The sequence below is a fragment of the Ovis canadensis genome, chromosome 1, assembly GCF_042477335.2.
Source record: "Ovis canadensis isolate MfBH-ARS-UI-01 breed Bighorn chromosome 1, ARS-UI_OviCan_v2, whole genome shotgun sequence".
In the NCBI taxonomy this organism is placed as follows: domain Eukaryota; kingdom Metazoa; phylum Chordata; class Mammalia; order Artiodactyla; family Bovidae; genus Ovis; species Ovis canadensis.
Window position 1 is genome coordinate 70558831 of NC_091245.1, and position 18630 is coordinate 70577460.

Consider the following 18630-nt stretch of genomic DNA (forward strand, 5'->3'; position numbering starts at 1 on the left):
ATAATAAAGAAACTCATGCACCTAGGTTATGATATATTTGGCACAAATGTTTAAGATTTGAACATAAAAATTGTAGTAAAGTTCCAGATGATCTACCTGGCACAGCACCTAACTGGGAAGTAAAGTCTAAACTGTGGGTTAACGGACCAACAAATAATCATGTAATCAAAACAGTGATTTTTTTTCAGTTGCTTTAATGCTTTTGACATTAAATTTGCTTAGTTGTCACTCAAACCAAGATGACAAAAAATACAAAGGCAGTATGTTTTTGGTTAACACCACACTTTTACCTGTATCATGCATTCAAACTGGTACATACAAAGGCCTAATTCTGCCATACTTGGTTTAAAAAGTTCACGAAGTCTATAATCTTGCATTAATTTAACAAATACACAGAAAGCTTCTTCTTCTGGCATCTGCATTAGGAGGAAAAAAAGCAACATCTATTAATGTTCTGTGATAAACAAATAAGCTAAATACATTTAAACTAAGTACTTATCCAACTATAACCACTGTTTTGAGTGCCAAGTGATATAATATTAAGAGCAATGGACTAGGAATCAGAAGATTCTAACTTCCCATTCTATCACCATCAATGAGAAATTAGGCAAATCTTACAACTGAGACCAGCTGCCTCACTTGCCTAACTCATGAATTCAATCAACAAATATTCATTTAAAGCCAGATACTTCTCTCTCTCTCATACACCAGTGAACAAAATAGTCTACTTTCAGGGAGTTTGAACCTTCCAGTAGGGGGAGATAAGACAATACATGGTGGTTTAGTCCCTAATAGTGCCCGATTCTTGTGACCCACCCTGTAGCCTGACAGGCTCCTCTGTGTATGGGATTCTCCAGGCAATATATGGAATAAATCAATTAATATATGTCAGATGGTGCAAAGTGCTATTGAAATAAGACAAAGTAAAGCAACAGGGAATCCTGGGGAGATACGTTCTATTTATTTATATGTAGGTCAGAGAATGTCTCTTGGTAAGGTAACACTGGAGCAGAATACTGAAAGTAAGGGAACAACTGAGGGAAGAACAGTACTGAGAGAATAATACAAATATCTTGAAATGGAATCACGAGTGGCATGCTCAAGGAACAATAAATGGGGGACTACTAAATTAGGAGTGATGTTACAAATGAAGGTATGGTTATAGAGGAGAAATACAACAAACCAAACCTTAGGATTTTAGAAACCACTGTAAGGACTTGAACTTTTATCTTAAGTGAGATGGGAGGCTTTTCAAGGGTTCTGAGCAGAAATGTAATTAGGGTTTTAAAGGTTTCAATTTCACATTTTGTGTGTAACCCACTAGATAATTACATCAACTAAGATACTGAATATAAAAGCTCTGTAGAGTTACACAGATATTAAATTTAGATACATAACATACAAATCACTGTGTAATCTTTATTTTTGTGTCATGCAGAGATATGAGTTCTCCAAACCCATGCCCTGGGAGCATACAGTCCTAACCACTGGACTGCCAGGGAATTTCTTGTGTATTAAGATAAAATTTTCTAATGTTCATTCACTCACACTATACCAGTGTGTTTCAAAAGAGGAAACCTCAAAAGGTCTCTAAGCGCTTTTCTTATTGAAGACTACATTTATTAACAATACATTTTCCCTGGCCTCAACACAGGGAATGAACAGGAGCCAAGAACTATTCTTAGCAAAACTCATCCTTCCTTCCTTCCTCCCAACACATATCTTCATTAATCCTATCAAGCTTTATAGCCTCACTGATTTTTATGTCAGTCACTACAAGAAACCCAGTATCCTAGAACGCTCATCCCATGTGCTTCCAGTGCTTCCATAATCTACCCCATTTCTAATATGCCCTAAACCTTTTACACAGGACTTTCTGGAACTAATAGCCTGCCATCAATAAAATATCCTATCTATACCCTCAATCTCCTCATCAAATGTTCTTTCACTGTCTTTCTCTAAGTGAAACCTGACTCCCCCTAAGGATACTTCAAAACCGAAATCTGGCTGTCTCCTGAGGAAGCTGTTTTCTCTCCCTCAGCACTGGAAGAGGGCAGGAATAGAGACGCACATGTCCCTCCTTGGACCTCAATGCCTCATCGCCACTAACTGCCCCTTCTCTCTGATACACATTTTCTCTATGACACCGAGTTAATAAGAATCATGTCTTTTGCAAAGGTCTAGTGGGGACACTATTTGCCCAATTTTAAAGCAGTACTAAGATTACACAAAACATATACCCAGTACTCTTAACTATTTTAACACCATGTCTGACTCACCTAGAGTCAGACATCCTGGAATGCAAAGTCAACTGGGCCTTAGGAAGCATCATTATGAACTAGTGGAGGTGATGGAATTTCAGTTGAGCTATTTCAAATCCTAAAAGAGGATGCTGTGAAAGTGCTGCACTCAATATGCCAGCAAATTTGGAAAACTCAGCAGTGGCCACAGGACTGAAAAAGGTCAGTTTTCATTTCAATCCCAAAGAAAGGCAATGCCAAAGAATGTTCAAACTACCGCACAATTATACTCATCTCACATGCTAGTAACGTAATGCTGAAAATTCTCCACTTCAACAGTATGAGAACCGAGAACTTCCAGATGTTCAAGCTGGATTTAGAAAAGGCAGGGGAACCAGAGATCAAATTGCCAACATCCGTTGGATTATAGAAAAAGCAAGAGAATTTCAGAAAAACATCAACTTCTGCTTCATTGACTATGCTAAAGCCTTTGACCGTGTGGATCACAACAAACTGGGAAAATTCTTCAAGGGATGGGAATACCAGACCACCTTATCTGCCTCCTGAGAAACCTGTATGCAGTTAAGAAGCAACAGTTAGAACCGGACATGGCACAATGGACTGGTTCAAAATTGTGAAAGGATATATACTGCCACCCTGCTTATTTAACTTATATGCAAGTACATCACGTGAAATGCCAGGGTGGATGAAGCACAAGCTGAAATCAAGATTACAAGGAAAAATATCAACAACCTCAGATATGCAGATGCCACCACCCTTATGCAGAAAGTGAAGAGGAACTAAAGAGCCTCTTGATGAAGGTGAAAGAGGAGAGTTTTCAAGCTGACTTGAAACTCAACATTCCAAAAATGAAGAGAGCGGCATCTGGTCCCATCACATCATGGCAAATAGATGGGGAAACAGTGGAAACAGTGGCAGACTTTATTTTCTTGGGCTCCAAAATCACTGCAGATGGTGACTGCAGCCATGAAATTAAAGATGCTTACTCCTTGGAAGAAAAGTTATAACAAACTTGGACAGCATATTAAAAAGCAGCGACCTTACTTTGGCAACGAAGGTCCATCTAGTCGAAGCTATGGTTTTTCCAGTAGTTATGTATGGATGTGAAAGTTGGACTACAAAGAAAGCTGAGTGCCGAGGAATTGATGCTTTTGAACTATGGTGCTGGAGAAGACTCTTAAGAGTCCCTTGGACAGCCAGTCCATCCTAAAGGACATCAGTCCTGAATATTCATTGGAAGGACTGATGCTGAAGCTGAAACTCCAAAACTTTGGCCACCTGATGTGAAGAACTGACTCATTAGAAAAGACCCTGATGCTGGGAAAGATTGAAGGCAGGAGAAGGGGACAACAGAGCATGAGATAGTTGGATGGCATCACCGACTCAATGGACATGAGTTTGAGCAAGCTCCGGAAGTTGGTGAAGGACAGGGAAGCCTGGCATGCTGCACACCATGTAGTCACAAAGAGTGTGACACTACTGAGCGACTGAACAACAGTAACAGTGGAGAAACAGTTTCTGATTCCTACACTGCTCTTATCTACCAAGATATGTGACCTTGGGCAAGTCACTGAACTTCTATTGCATGTCTACCATGTGTCAAACACCATGCTAGCCTATTACATATATTATATAACCCTCATAATGAATCTAAAAGTAGAAGTAGTACCTAATTAAGGCTAAGAAAAAGATGTTAAAATAATCTAGCCCAAGGTTACAGAACTCAGTGCAGAACTGAGTTGCAAAAACAAGCCTAAATGACTCAAAAGTTTTCTCCAAGATTTCTTTTCAAGTTATATTTCAGTCTGAGACTTAATACAAGAGTAAGATAGACTTTAAAAAAATTTTCAATACTGCTAAATAGATAACATCACATGCTATTTCCTGTCAAAGCTATGACTTACTGCCCTGTCCTTGACTTCCAAAAACACCCCACCCAATACAAGCCACTGCCAATGGAAACATGTTTATCCCTAAGGCAGCAGAAGTGACTGAGTACCACTATTTTTAAGCCTATAATAAGACAGGTGTAACAAGCCCTCAGTTCTGTGACAAATAAAAGTACTGTATAAACTTCCAAAGACACTGTATATCATAACTATGACTTGTGTGTGCATGTAGCCTTGCCACACAATATGGGGGATCTTAGTTCAATAAGGGATCAAACCCACCAGAGAAGTCCCATAAAGTAAGATTTCTATAAAAACACTTTAATCAGTCCTCCTTAGCTGGGAAAAGATTATTCCTCATTAAATACAGACATGTAAGATTCCAAATGTAGATAAGATGAAATTTGATTTAGTGGCAGGATATTTACCATGTGTTATTTTCAACATGTTTAATATTTTAAAATGCAAACTAAATGTTCTTATTTAGATTATGCTTAGGAGAAAAACACCCAAAATCCACTTACTAAAAACAAGGATGATTTTTAAATTCTCCAACTGTAATACTTATATAACTTACCTGCATAAGCAGCAATCCAACTATAAAAGCACTTCCTTGACAGTAACCAACCTCACGATCCACTAAAGAATACGCCTAAAAAGTAAAAAATGTTGTTCAAAATACTTTATCATGATATAGCATACCTTCCTTCTCTACAAGCCTAAAAATAGTGAGAATGTGGGTTAAAGACCATTTATTTTTTAGAGAAGCTCTTGCTTGCTTTGCTGTAGATGCTATCCTACCCTATATGATTTACTACATAAAATTTTCTTTTGATGATTTACAAATTAGGAATTGTTTGCTCTTAAGGACAAGAAAATAAAGGAATTTGTACTCAGGGAAGTGGCAAAGCTTAAAAATCATTAAAAATAATGTAGCTGATAGAGTAAAATTTGAGTAGGATGATGGTAAAGCACTGACAAAATTGATATGGTTTAACAAGAAATCATAATTTCACAGGGGTAGCTAAAAGGGAAAGGAATTATGCAAAGAGAAAAGACAATATTGAAGAAAAAATTACAATGCCACAGACTTTCAAGGGTGAGGAGCTCTTAGTGACGCTGGCCACAGCAAACAGAAAATTTGCTCCCAGATTGTGAAACTCACAGAAGGTGTATTACTCATTTTCATGAAGGGTCTTCTCTATGGTATGTATAGGTTATTTGACTTCAACTAATACCAAGCAATGTAAGGAATTTTCCAAGAGTTCTCCAAATCAGACAGCAACTTAAACATCAGAATTAAAGTCAAAATTATGCTAAAATCAAATTGATTGCCGAAGCAACTGATTATTAGGATGAGTTCATACTTCATTATGAGAAATGTTTAATTTGAACATAAGAATTTATTTCACCCCCCCCCAAAAAAAATGAATGAATAGAACTTACCTTCATTACATTAAACAAAACTTCCTGTCCAAGGCTATCTTTTTCCTTAAAAAAATTGTGTTCAGGATAAGTTCTAGCAATGTCCCTTCGGATCAACTTTTCACAAGGTGAGGTCATTTTCAGGAGTTCTGAATACTGATCCTTAATTGGCATACTTTGTGCACTGCACAAAAGTTGCCAAACTATTGCTCTAAAATGATGGGGTATCCCTTTACGAACAAGTTCCTAAAAAATAAAAATAAAAATGTTTAAATGACTTATTTAGGCTTCCTACCTTGAAAACCACAGGGATTGGAAGCTGGAGTGGAGTAGATGACGTTTTCAAAAAAATTTTTTTTCTTTTTACTTTCTCAAATTTTAATTCACAAACTACTTTTATAATAAGACTAGGGAATGTTTTAACCAAAGCTAAGATTTGGCTAAGATACTGATGTGTTATGTTCTGATCAGAGGAACAACAATGCTGTGGATAAATTCCTGTCATTTCACTCAGAGTATGGCCTCTCAAGGTATTAAGAAACTGATAATCTGCAGAGCTGTGAATAACAGATAGCATGGTAACCATGATCTTTCAAAGGGCTGTTTTATGCTTTAAAAAAAAAAGTAAAATAGTGATAACTAAAGGATTTTGGATGTCACCACTTCATTTCTGAATCTATATTTCTACAGCTAGGAGACTTTTATAATAGCTGATAGCTGCAAATCAAAACTTCTATTGGCACAATTGAAGAAAACATATAAAGCAAACCTCTTCATCACAGCACCTGGGAATACTAGAATCCAATTTTTTTTTTTTAAATCCTCTATCAATCTCTGCCTGATGGGATAAGAGGAAGAACTTCAGCAAAAAATATGAATACCTTTACTTGTTTCTCCTTCTTTTTGCGCACATCTTCCCATTCATTAACAACTCTTCCCCAAAGAATCCAAGAGTCTTCTTCAAGGTGACTGAGGTTGCTAGAGGCTGATGAACTTGATACCAGGGAGGAGCCACTGTTCCTTCTTGATCCATTTACAGATCTTAAAGACTTACTATCTGTCTCTAACAATCTAAAATATAATTAAAAATTGTTCAAGATATCACAGTGACACTAGATGACAATATTAGAGGAAACACTGACTAAAACCACCCACCCAGGCCAGGCACCATAGTAACTATTTGCATGAGTATTTTACCACAGGAGGTCTCAGTAAGGAACATGGAACTAATAAGCTACCACCAAATGGAAGAGTTCAGGAAAGGCCAAAAGGAGACACCACCTGTCCTATCACCTCCCAGGATCCTGAAATCCATCTTGCCTGAGCAATAGGTATGCCACCAGGAAGGACTCTTTTTTGAGAGTGATTGGCCAGAAACAACCCAGAAACTAATCTCATCAATGCAAAACCTGAGACAGCAAGCCACATAGCGGAGCAGTCCTCCTGGGTTCCCTTACCCTCCTGTTCTCTGACCAGGTGCCCCTTCCCAATAAAGTATCTTGCTTTGTCACCATATGTACCTCCTTGGACAATCCATTTCCGAGTGTTAGACAAGAGCGAGCCCACTCTCAGGCCCTGGAAGAGGTCCCCCTTCCTGCAATAACATGATGATACTTAAGGGCTTCACTATAGCAATTTAGCCATATTTTTAAAATATATGTAATTTTAAAAACATTTGGTTGACATCTACAAAATTGATTGCTATATATTTTTTCTACTAAGAATAGCAATTTAAAAATTTGATAAAGTAAATTATGTTAAATATTTTAGTGCTATTAGTCTCATTATAATTTCCCTTTATCTCCACTAAAAATTCAAATTAGAAGAAATCTTCTGGGGAGAAATTCATTAGGAAGGCTTCAGGGAAAAAGAAACTATACTTGGAAGAGGTATTAACTAATTTTATGGAAGAACTAATCCTAACATGTTTAAAATGTGTCTAGGACTAAAAAAGTAAGGCAGACACACAAATTAATCAAATCTTTTGTCTCTTTCAATTTTGCTTCACCCAGGTATAACTGATCTGTCCAAAGAGTGTTTTATCTGGCTCATGCAATGTTTGTGTAAAAAAAAAAAAAAGAACAATTACTAAAACTAAAATTAGAAGGTTTCATTTGTTTATATACACATACATTTGTGTGTATGTGTGTGTGTTAGTTGCTCAGTCATGTCCAACTCTTTGCAACCTGATGGACTGCAACTCACCAGGCTTCTCTAGGCATGGGATTTTCCAGGCAAAAATATCGGAGTGGGTTGCCATTTCCTTCTCCAACATATATTTGTATTTACAATTCTGGATCTCTTAAAAAACAAAAAGGGCAAAACTAGCCTATATTCCAGAAAAACAGGGTAGAAGCTTCTCCCTTTAAATGAGAAAGGACTTTAATCCACTAACTCTCCATAAACCCTACTATCTCCCAGAAACTCAGGCCAGCTAACAACTGTCATTTATCACTGGACTTGCACTTTTAAATTAAGACCTCTTCACTGTTAAGGCCCTGTTTAAGGCCTCTTCCTTATCTGTAGAAAGACAGGTGAAGATAATTTCAGAGATCCATTCCATAACTCAATACAACATCAAACCCATTACTTCTTTCACATGTAAACAGGCTATCAAAAAAAAAGGCTGGAAAATGTGGCTCTATCATTATTAAGATGTAAATTACATGCCATGGGGTCCTAAAACATCTATTTAACATGGATACTATTTACTTCCAGTAACTCCTTCAGAAAATCATCTGCTTAGACAAAAAATGCTCCCAATATTAACTTATGATGTATAAAAACTAATAAAGAAACATGAGTCAAATTATATTTAGCAGATTATAAAAAATCCCTTGCAAGCCACAGTTATATCTTACTCATCTTTATATCCCTTTATATTGTCTTTGTATTTAGCTCAAAACAAAATACACTGAAAACTGACAGAATGGAAATAAAACTCAAATCCCCATATTAAAGAAAAAAAAAACTTCAAATACGAGATGATCAAACTCAATAACACAATAATATAAACTAAAAAGCTTTCCTTATTCATGGCAAAATTTAATGCATTTTTTTCATGGCAACAGTAAATGAAATAAAATGTCCCAAATATTGCCAGAAATAGAAAAATTTATAAAACAGCTAAATTCAGGGTCAATTATTTGCTATATATAGTCTTAATCAGAAAAAAACTAATTAATGATAAAGTTTTGCTGTAAATACTATTTTCCATAGATATTATTTTAATAAGTCCACAATATAACATAAAAAAATAAGTGTATGTATAAAGTAATTTTATGTATGATTCTAAACCTCAAGATTTATAAATGGAATACAGAAACAAACTTTACAGAAATAACCTGAATCCAAGTTTATTTCACTTAATTATTCATTGAATGCTTGCTAACTTCCCTTATGGCTCAGCTGGTAAAGAATCCTCCTGCAATGTGGGAGACCTGGGTTCGATCCCTGGGTTGGGAAGATCCCCTGGAGAAGGAAAGGGTACCCACTCCAGTATTCTGACCTGGAGAATTCCATGGACTGTATAGTCCATGGGGTCACAACGAGTCTGACACAACTGAGTGACTTTCACTTTTTTAGGATTCCCTGATGGCTCGGACAGTAAAGTGTCTGCCTGTAATGCAGGAGACCCAGCTTTGATCCCTGGGTCGGGAAGATCCCATGGAGAAGGAAATGGCAACCCACTCCAGCACTCTTGCCTAGAAAATTCCATGGATGGAGAAGCCTGGTGGGCTACATTCCAGGGGGTCACAAAGAGTCAGACATGACTGAGTGACTTCACTATATGACAAATAATTAAATTGCACCACTACCATTAATAAAGACATGCAGTTAAAAAGGAAATACTGGTGTTTCCTAAGCTAAACAGAAATCTGAGATATAATGAAAGCATAAATGAAAAAGTACCTAAAAAGAAGGGTGTTCTGTTTGTTTTTTAACAGTCAGAAAGGTCTCAGAGATCTCCATGTTATAACTTTTAGGATAAGCAGGAAAACCAAATGAATTCATGGGTAGTTTAGAGAAGAGAGTTAACCAGTTCATCTTCAGAGGACAATGCAATAAGTACTACAAATATACAAAACTTTGAAAACCATTACAAATGAAATATTCCAAGTACAGACTTTATATTAAAGATACTGTCCCTGCCTTAATTCACATAATACAAAAAAAAAAAAAAAGACTCAAAATGGACAACAGAGTTGAATATAAAAACTATAAAACGTCTTAAAAAAAACAGGAAAAAGTCTTCACAACCTTGGAAAAGGCAAAATTTGTTAATGGGACACAAACAAACATTAACCATAGAAGAAAAAATTGACTAAAAAATACTAAATTGCATTTCAAATTTTAAAAGCTCTACTTTTAAGAAAACGAAAAGGTAAGCCACAAACTGAAGAAAAAAACCAAACAAACAGAATATCCTCAACATATGCATCTAACAAAAGACTGGTATCCAGAATACAGGAAGAACACTTAAATTGATAATTAAGAAGGCAAACAACACATTTTTTAAATGAGTAAGAGATTTAAACTGACACCTTCCAAAACAAAATAGTCAAGTGGCTGATAAGCAACTGAAAAACATTCAACATCCTTAGTCACCAAAGAAACCCAAGTTAAAACCACACCATGTACACAATCAGCATGGTTACAACTTTAAAGACTGGCCATACTAAGTGCTGCCAAAGATGAAACCAGTTGTGACTTTAATACATCCATGTCAGTAGTATGTAAGAGTTCAACCACTATGAAGACTATTTGGCAATTCTTCATAAAGTTGAATACATTTTTATATGACAGCAAGAAAAATGAAAACCTACATCCACAAAAAGACTTACAATTTAAAGTTCAGAAAAGCGTTATTCATAATAGTCAAAGTCCAAAAACAACCCCTATATCCAGAAAGATAAATGATCAAATTGTGATACATTCATTCACTGCAACATCACTCAGATACAAACTGCTGCTGATACATAACATTAATCTTATAAACATTAGGTGAGAGAAGTGAAGTATAGTGTTACTTGCTCAGTCCTTTCCAACTCTCTGCAACCCCATGGACTGTATGGAGCCCACCAGGTGAAAGAACCCTGATGCAAAAGAGTACATACTGCTTGATTCCACTTACAAGAAGTTCCAGAACACGTACACTACAGAAGAAAAGCCTTTCTAAATATGACACCAAAGGCACAAGTAAAATAAAGAATATATTTAAACTGGACTCATCAAAATTTTAGATGTTCTGTACCTCAGTGGATGCCATTAAGAAAGTAAAAAGAAAACCCACAGAATGGGAAAAAATATGCACAACCCATAAGACTTCTATCTAGAATATATAAATAACCCTTACAACTCAATACTAAAAAGCCAATTAAAAAATGGGCACAGAATAAGAATAGATAATTATCCACAAATATATATAATTGGCCAATAAACACACACAAAGATGATCTACATCACTAGTGATTAGGAAATGCCAGTCAAAACATAACAACACACTCCTTCACAGTATGGTATTAAAATATGGCTATAATGAAAAAGACAAATAACAACAAGTATTGGTGAAGATATGGAGACACAGGAACCCTCAGACACACTGATGGGAATATAAAATGGTAAAATCACTTTGGAAAAAAAGTCTGGCAATTTTTTAAATGGTTAAACATAGAATTATCATACAAACCAGCCATTCCACTCCCAGGTATATATTCAAGAGAAATGAAAATCTATGTCCACACAAAACCTACATAACAAGTGTTCATGGCAATATTATTCATAATAACCAGAGTGGAAACAATCCAAATATCCATCAAGTACTGGATGGATAAAAACACTGGTATATCCATAAGGTATAGTATCATTCAGTCTTGAAAAAAAAATGAAGCAGAGATACAGGTTACAACATGGATGCTGGAACATGGAACCTTGAAAACATGCTAAGTGAAAGAAGTCAGTCACAAAAGGAAACATGATATGACTCAATTTATATTCAATACCTAGAATTCAGAAAGTAGATTAGTTGTTGCTGAAGACTGGAGTGGGAGTAAGGGAACAAGGAGGGATGGACAGTTGCTGCTAATGGATATAGTTTCTTTGGGGGGTGATGAAAATGTTCTAAAAATGATTGTGGTGATGACTGCAAAACTCTGTAAATACATAAAAAAAACACTGAATTACTCACTTCATATGGGTGAGATGCATAGTATATGAATTATAGCCTCACCAAAAAGAATAAGCAAAATATATCCATAAAAATCAGAAGAAAAGTTTCTGGTGGAGGAGTTGATAAAAAGGGCACAAATGAATTTTCTAAAATGAAAAAAACTGTCTACATATTAATGGGCGTGAGGGTTATACACAGGTGTATATATCTGTTAGGTGTTTATATCTGTTAAAGCTCAAACTGTACACTTAAGAACTGTGCATTTCTCTCTTGCAAATTATACATCAACCAACCTAGAGCCAGACATTCTGGATATGCGAAGTCAAGTGGGTCTTAGGAAGCATCACTACAAACAAAGCTAGTGGACATGATGGAATTCCAGTTGAGCTATTTCAAATCCTAAGAGATGATGCTGTCAAAGTGCTGCACTTTGGAAATTTGGAAAACTCAGCAGTGGCGACAGGACTGGAAAAGGTCAGTTTTCATTCCAATCCCAAAGAAAGGCAATGCCAAAGAATGCTTAAACTACCGCACAATTGCACTCATCTCACATGCTAGCAAAGTAATGCTCAAAATTCTCCAAGGTGGGCTTCAACAGCATGTTAACCATGAACTTCCAGATGTTCAAGCTGGATTTAGAAAAGGCAGAGGAACCAGAGATCAAATTGCCAACATCTGTTGGATCACCAAAAGAGCAAGGGAGTTCCAGAAAAATATCTACTTCTGCTTTATTGACTATGCCAAAGCCTTTGACTGTGTGGATCACAAGAAACTGTGGAAAATTCTGAAAGAGATGGGCATACCAGACCACCTGACCTGCCTCTTGAGAAATCTGTATGGAGATTAAGAAACAACAGTTAGAACTGAACATGGAACAACAGACTGGTTCCAAATAGGAAAAGGAGTACATCAAGGCTGTATGTTGTCACCCTGCTTATTTAACTTATATGCAGAATACATCATGAGAAATGCTGGGCTGGATGAAGCACAAGCTGAAATCAAGATTGCCGGGAGAAATATCAATAATCTCAGATATGCAAATGACACCACCCTTACGGAAGAAAGTGAAGAACTAAAGAGCCTCTTGATGCAAGTGAAAGAGGAGAGTGAAAAAGTTGGCTAACAATTCAACATTCAGAAAACTAAGATCATGGCATGCAGTCCCATCACTTCATGGCAAATAGATGGGGAAACAGTGGAAACAGTGGCAGACTTTATTTTCTTGGGCTCCAAAATCACTGCAGATGGTGACTACAGCCATGAAATTAAAAGATGCTTGCTCCTTGGAAGAAAATCTATGACCAACCTAGACAGCATATTAAAAAGCAGAGACATTACTTTGCCAACAAAGGTCCATCTAGTCGAAGCTACAGTTTTTCCAGTAGTGATGTATGGATGTGAGAGTGGGACTATAAAGAAAGCTGAGCACTGAAGACTTGATGCTTTTGAACTGTGATGTTGGAGAAGACTCTTGAGAGTCCCTTGGACAGCAAGGAGATCCAACCAGTCCATCCTAAAAGAAAGCAGTCCTGAATATTCATTGAAAGGACAGATGCTGACGCTGAAACTCCAATACTTTGGCCACCTGATGTGAAGAACTGACTCATTAGAAAAGACCCTGATGCTGGGAAAGATCGAAGGTAGGAGGAGAAGGGGATGACAGAGGATGAGACGGTTGGATGGCATCACCAATTTGATGGACATGAGTTTGAGTAAACTCTGGAAGTTGGTGATGGACAGGGAGGCCTGGCGTGCTGCAGTCCATGGGGTCCCAAAGAGTCAGACACAACTGAGCGACTGAACTGAACTGAATCGTAGCTCAGAAGGTAAAGAATCCACCTGCAGTGCCGGAGACCTGGGTTAGATCCCTGAGTTGGGAAGAGCCCCTGGAGAAGGGAATGGCTACTCACTCCAGTATTCTTTTCCAGAAAGTTTCATGGACAGAGGAGCCTGGCAGGCTACAGTCCTTGGGGATGCAAAGAAATCAGACCGTACTGAGCAACTAACACTTTCACTTTTCACTTTCATAAAAATTTATTAAAAATACTATCTCTGGTTAATGACATTAGGGATAGTAAGAATTAGGTGAGAAACTACTGCTTTATATTACTGAAAGCCCTTCAAAACTTTTTTTAAAACCATGATTATAATATGATCACAAAAACAGTGACAATTTTTGATATATTAAGTGTATCTATTTTATAAACGAAGATATAGACACTACTTTCTCTTTTTTCAAATTTGTTGGTCATTCTATCAAAATTTAGAATTTTCCATTAAAAACTTTAGAATTTTTTTTCAATGCTATGGATATAATGAAGTCCTTCTGTCTGAGAGAATGAGAACATTTTCCAGAAGTAATACTTGAGCTGATACTATCAAGTCTCTCTCTACTAGCTACTTAATCATGGTATGTAGGAAAAGAATTTACATACTCATTAAGAATATGCAGACTTTACAGAATGTGTAGTTAGAATCATACATTTCTATTTATTTTTGCTAAAAGCAGTGATTCTTTTTTTTTAATCACCTCAAGAAGACTCCTAGACAGGTTGCAAACCTAGTTTCAATTAAAATACTCTTGACATGGTAGTAAACACATACTGCCTGAAAATGTGAGAAGTTTTCAAAGACTATGTAGCTGGGCACCTGAGAAAGTGGCAATACAGCATTACTCAGAGGTCTGTGGGATAGTGAGAAGTCTATTCAAAAGTTACTCATTTACCTTCCTTTCCCCAGAGCAGATGGGTTCACTGCCTTGCAAGGATTTACCACAAAAAAAAAAAGGAAGCTACCTTCCCATCCCATCATAATTTTCTTATGACTAAAACAAGAAGAACTGAATTAAAGTAAAAGCATACTGGCCTGATAGGAACATTGTAGGTGATAATCAAAGGCATTCTCCATAGGTAGGTGTGGCCTGCTGCTATACAACAACTGAGAGACCTAAATTTATTCATCCTCCTAGAATGCCACAAGACTAAGGCATCAGAGCTTGGATCTCTACTGACTGGGGAATAAATATATAATCTGCAGTCTTCCACCTAAACAACTCCAACTTTCTGTACCTCCAGCTCTAAGGGTAGCATTCAAAGCAGCTACAGTTCCACATTATCTGAGGTGGGGTTGCTAAAGCCCAGTGTCAGTTGGACTTCCAATAGTATTAGGGATGGAAAATGTCTAAGATTCTTTGACTGCAGAAGCTTAGGATACTTGGCAGAGAGAAAGCATTTCCAATTCCAGTTCTCTACAGCGAGAACAACACTTTGTCGGTATATGCCAACAAAGAGAGTAACTGGGTCTTTAGGTCGTATTTTAGACATTATCTTCACCATATTCTTGCTACTGAGAACTGAACCTTCATCTCACCAAGGGGCCACCTATCTGAGGAAAATGGTACATTGTGCACTTCATGACGGGCATATGAGAAAAAAAATAATTTATGTACAATGCATATATTTGATAAACATGAAAGAAAATAATTCTCTACAATACTACGAAAAATACAAAGGAAGAGGAAAAAAAGGGTTTTCTTTTGGGTTTTTGGAGTTTGAAATACTTGAGAGACATATCCATGTAGATAATACAGCAGCTGAAAAGTCTACAAATGGAAATTTGGCAATTATTTGACAAACTTTTTTAATATCCTGTTGTACTCAGTATAATGCTTTCCCATGGATACCAGAAATAAGACAGAAGGATACAAAAATAACAGGTCAACATGCCAGCTGGGAATGTGTAAACTGTTAAGATAATTTATAAAGAGCTAAGGAAGGAGCTAAGAAAGCTAAGGAAAAATACTGCTATGTGAGAAAAACACTTGAAAAGCTAAATATACTGGCACTTCATTGCAGAGGGAGCAACTTTTCAAACTTAGAGTTCAAATATTCTTGTAACCTTACACCAAACAAACAGGATATGAAAGTACAGGGAGAAAGACAGCAGCCTGCTGTCTAAAAAACCAGGCTGTTGCAAATCAATAGCAACAGAATACATATCTGACTCACAGAGGAGTCACACCCATTCCCATCTACATCATCAAGCATATACATGTCTCAGAAGAAAGGAGGGAGAATTAAGAAAAAAGACAAGGAATTAGCACAGGAAGCAACAACTCAGAGATAACTCAGAAGGGAGGAGCCTAAATGACAAGAATCTCTCCAGTTCTGAAAGCACAGGGGGTTTTTCTTTGGCTTTTGTTTCTTTAAGATAAGGTCTCAGAGAAGGTGAATGCATGAGTCTTGCAGGCCACTCTCAAATATTCTGATCAGAAACTGACGGGTTAGTGACTGATTTATACAGCTATTCCACACTGAAGCTAAGTTGCAACAGAAAGAGTAGTACAATAAATTCTTTTAATTAATCCCATCATCAGAAACCAGACAACTGATTAAAAATTTAAAACAATTCTTCTATGAAAAGAAAAAGAATAAGAGGTTAGAGTGACATTCTAAAGAACTCTATGATTAAAAATATATGTTTTTAACACAAAGACTTGAAAATACTTGTTTTGTTCAGAAGCTTTTTACCACTTCCTTAAATGCACATGGCTGTGTTACAGAGAGTACCCTTAGATAACTGAGGTAATGCTGTGGTGGTAAAATTATAAATGTAAAAGTTAGCTCACCGAGATCAGCACTGTCTAACAGAAATATAATGCCAGCCCCTTACATAAGTTCAAATGTTCTAATAGCCAAGTTTAAAGTATGAAACATAGTTGCAATTTAATTCTAATAATTTACTTTATCAAACAGTCAAAACATTACATATTTTTACTATACAATCAAAAATTTTTTAATTGATGATCTCCTTTTTTTTTTCCCCCCCCAAATCAGCTCTTCAAAATCTGGAGTATGTTTTACTTTTACAGCTCATCACAATTCAGACCAGTCACATTTCAGGTGCTCAACTGTCACATACGGCTAATGGCTTCCATATTTGACAGTGTAGACTTAGATGTTACATAAAATATATTTACTTTAATTTAGAAGAACTCTTTCCATTTTCTTGTCCTCATATTTCACCCCCCCCAAATCTGCTAAAAAGTAAAAGCTGATTCTAAGTAAAAGGAAGCAAACATGGTTGCAATGCCAAACTTTTAAACCAGACAAATAACGACCCGTTCAAAATTTAAATTAGCATTATTCCCCTCCTGAATTAAAATGCACTGCTATTACACTTGAACCTTACCTTCTTGAATCCATCTCTGCCAAAAAGTCTTTGTAATTTTAAAATGAAAAACACATTTAACATAGAAAAAAAACAGCTATCCCATTTCAACCTCAAGGCTATCAATAATTAACTTTCATCAAACAGATCTTTGATATTATATTGAACCATTTCTTCACATCTTACTGGGATTGCCACATGCACTGATTTTAAAAAGTGACTACTGTAGTAAAACCATGGGAGGGAAAAATAGCTTCGTTATAGGACTTGATATTTTTATGTTTCTTCAATTTTAACTTTCTAAAATACTCTTTTTTATACTTTCTAAATCAAAAGTAGTTAAACAACCTAAGAGTTTCATCTACATATTGGGAAGAGAAGGAAAAATCCTAAATAAAACCATCTTCCCTGTTACAAGTACTAGCTGCATCTCCTAATTTTTACTTTAAATACATAACTTACATATCTATGTTACAAACCACAAAAGTGGTCGTAGAGAATTTAAGCTATTATTCTTGCAATTTCTCCTTAGACATAATACATTGGTGGAAAGAAGAGCGGAAGAGAGGAAGGAGAGTTAGATTTTAATGTCTGTCATTTTATTTTTTATTAAAGCCAGAAAGGTGTGTTTTTCCACCAGGATTGTTTTCCTAAGGCAAAACAAAAGAGAGAGTGCTGCATTCACCCAGTCTCTACTCGTAAATCCTTCTCATGGATTCTGAGTTTTACCAATTTTTTAAGAGATTCAAAATGTGAACTCAAAAAAGTAAAAGATTTGAGCAATTCTACACAAGAACAAATGGTGAAAATCTTGCGCTCCCTTTATTTCTTCAAAGTCTTATTTGTCAAAAATCTCTTTCCTAGATATCTTTAAACAACTCACAATTATCATTTGTTAACACATATGCCAAGTGCATCTAGAACTCTGGAATAAATTATTAATTACTTGGGGAAAAGTTCATCTATGCACACACATCACTTGCAATAATTTTTAAATTTTATTTATTTATAACTGTGTTAGGTCTTCGTTGCTGCACCTGGGCTTTCTCTGGTTGCTGGGAGTGGGTGTTGCTCTCTAGTTGCAGTGCATGGGTTTCTCACTGTAATGGATTTAACTTATATGCAGAATATATCATGACAAATGCTGGACCGGATGAAGCACAAGCTGGAATCAAGATTGCCAGGAGAAATATCAATAATCTCAGATGTGCAGATGACACTACCCTTATGGCAGAAAGTGAAGAAGAACTAAAGAGCCTCTTGATGAAAGTGAAAGAGGAGAGTGAAAAAGTTGGCATAAAGCTCAACGTTCAGAAAACTAAGGTCATGGCATCTGGTCCCATCACATCATGGCAAATAGACGGGGAAGCAATGGAAACAGTGTCAGACTTTATTTTTTTGGGCTCCCAAATCACTGCAGATGGTGACTGCAGCCATGAAATTAAAAGTTGCTTGCTCCTCGGAAGAAAACCAATGACCAACCTAGACAGCAAATCTATGACCAACCTAGACCAACCTATTAAAAAGCAAAGGCATTATTTTGTTGACAAAGGTCCGTCTAGTCAAAGGTATGGTTTTTCCAGTAGTGATGTATGGATGTGAGAGTTGAACTATAAGGAAAACTGAGTGCCGAAGAATTGATGTTTTTGAACTGTGGTGTTGGAGAAGACTCTTGAGAGTCCCTTGGACTGCAAGGAGATCCAACCAGTCCATCCTA

The 18630-nt window shown here is 36.4% G+C and overlaps 1 protein-coding gene across 17 annotated transcripts in view; it reads right to left on the reverse strand.

The window, feature by feature from the left end:
• Positions 1 to 18630, reverse strand: part of EVI5 (ecotropic viral integration site 5) — a 227493-nt gene that overhangs the window by 138513 nt on the left and 70350 nt on the right. For 13 of the 17 annotated variants that reach the window (XM_069597978.1, XM_069597976.1, XM_069597977.1 and 10 more), the window contains exons 3-6: positions 6457 to 6646; positions 5597 to 5821; positions 4728 to 4802; positions 291 to 416 (exon numbers count right to left, since the gene is read on the reverse strand). In XM_069597978.1, the coding sequence (XP_069454079.1) occupies positions 291 to 416; positions 4728 to 4802; positions 5597 to 5821; positions 6457 to 6646 (616 nt within the window). Of the gene's footprint in view, positions 1 to 290; positions 417 to 4727; positions 4803 to 5596; positions 5822 to 6456; positions 6647 to 16934; positions 17082 to 18630 lie in introns of those variants that run through there. The other 4 variants (XM_069597981.1, XM_069597986.1, XM_069597979.1 and 1 more) reach the window with 1 other exon arrangement.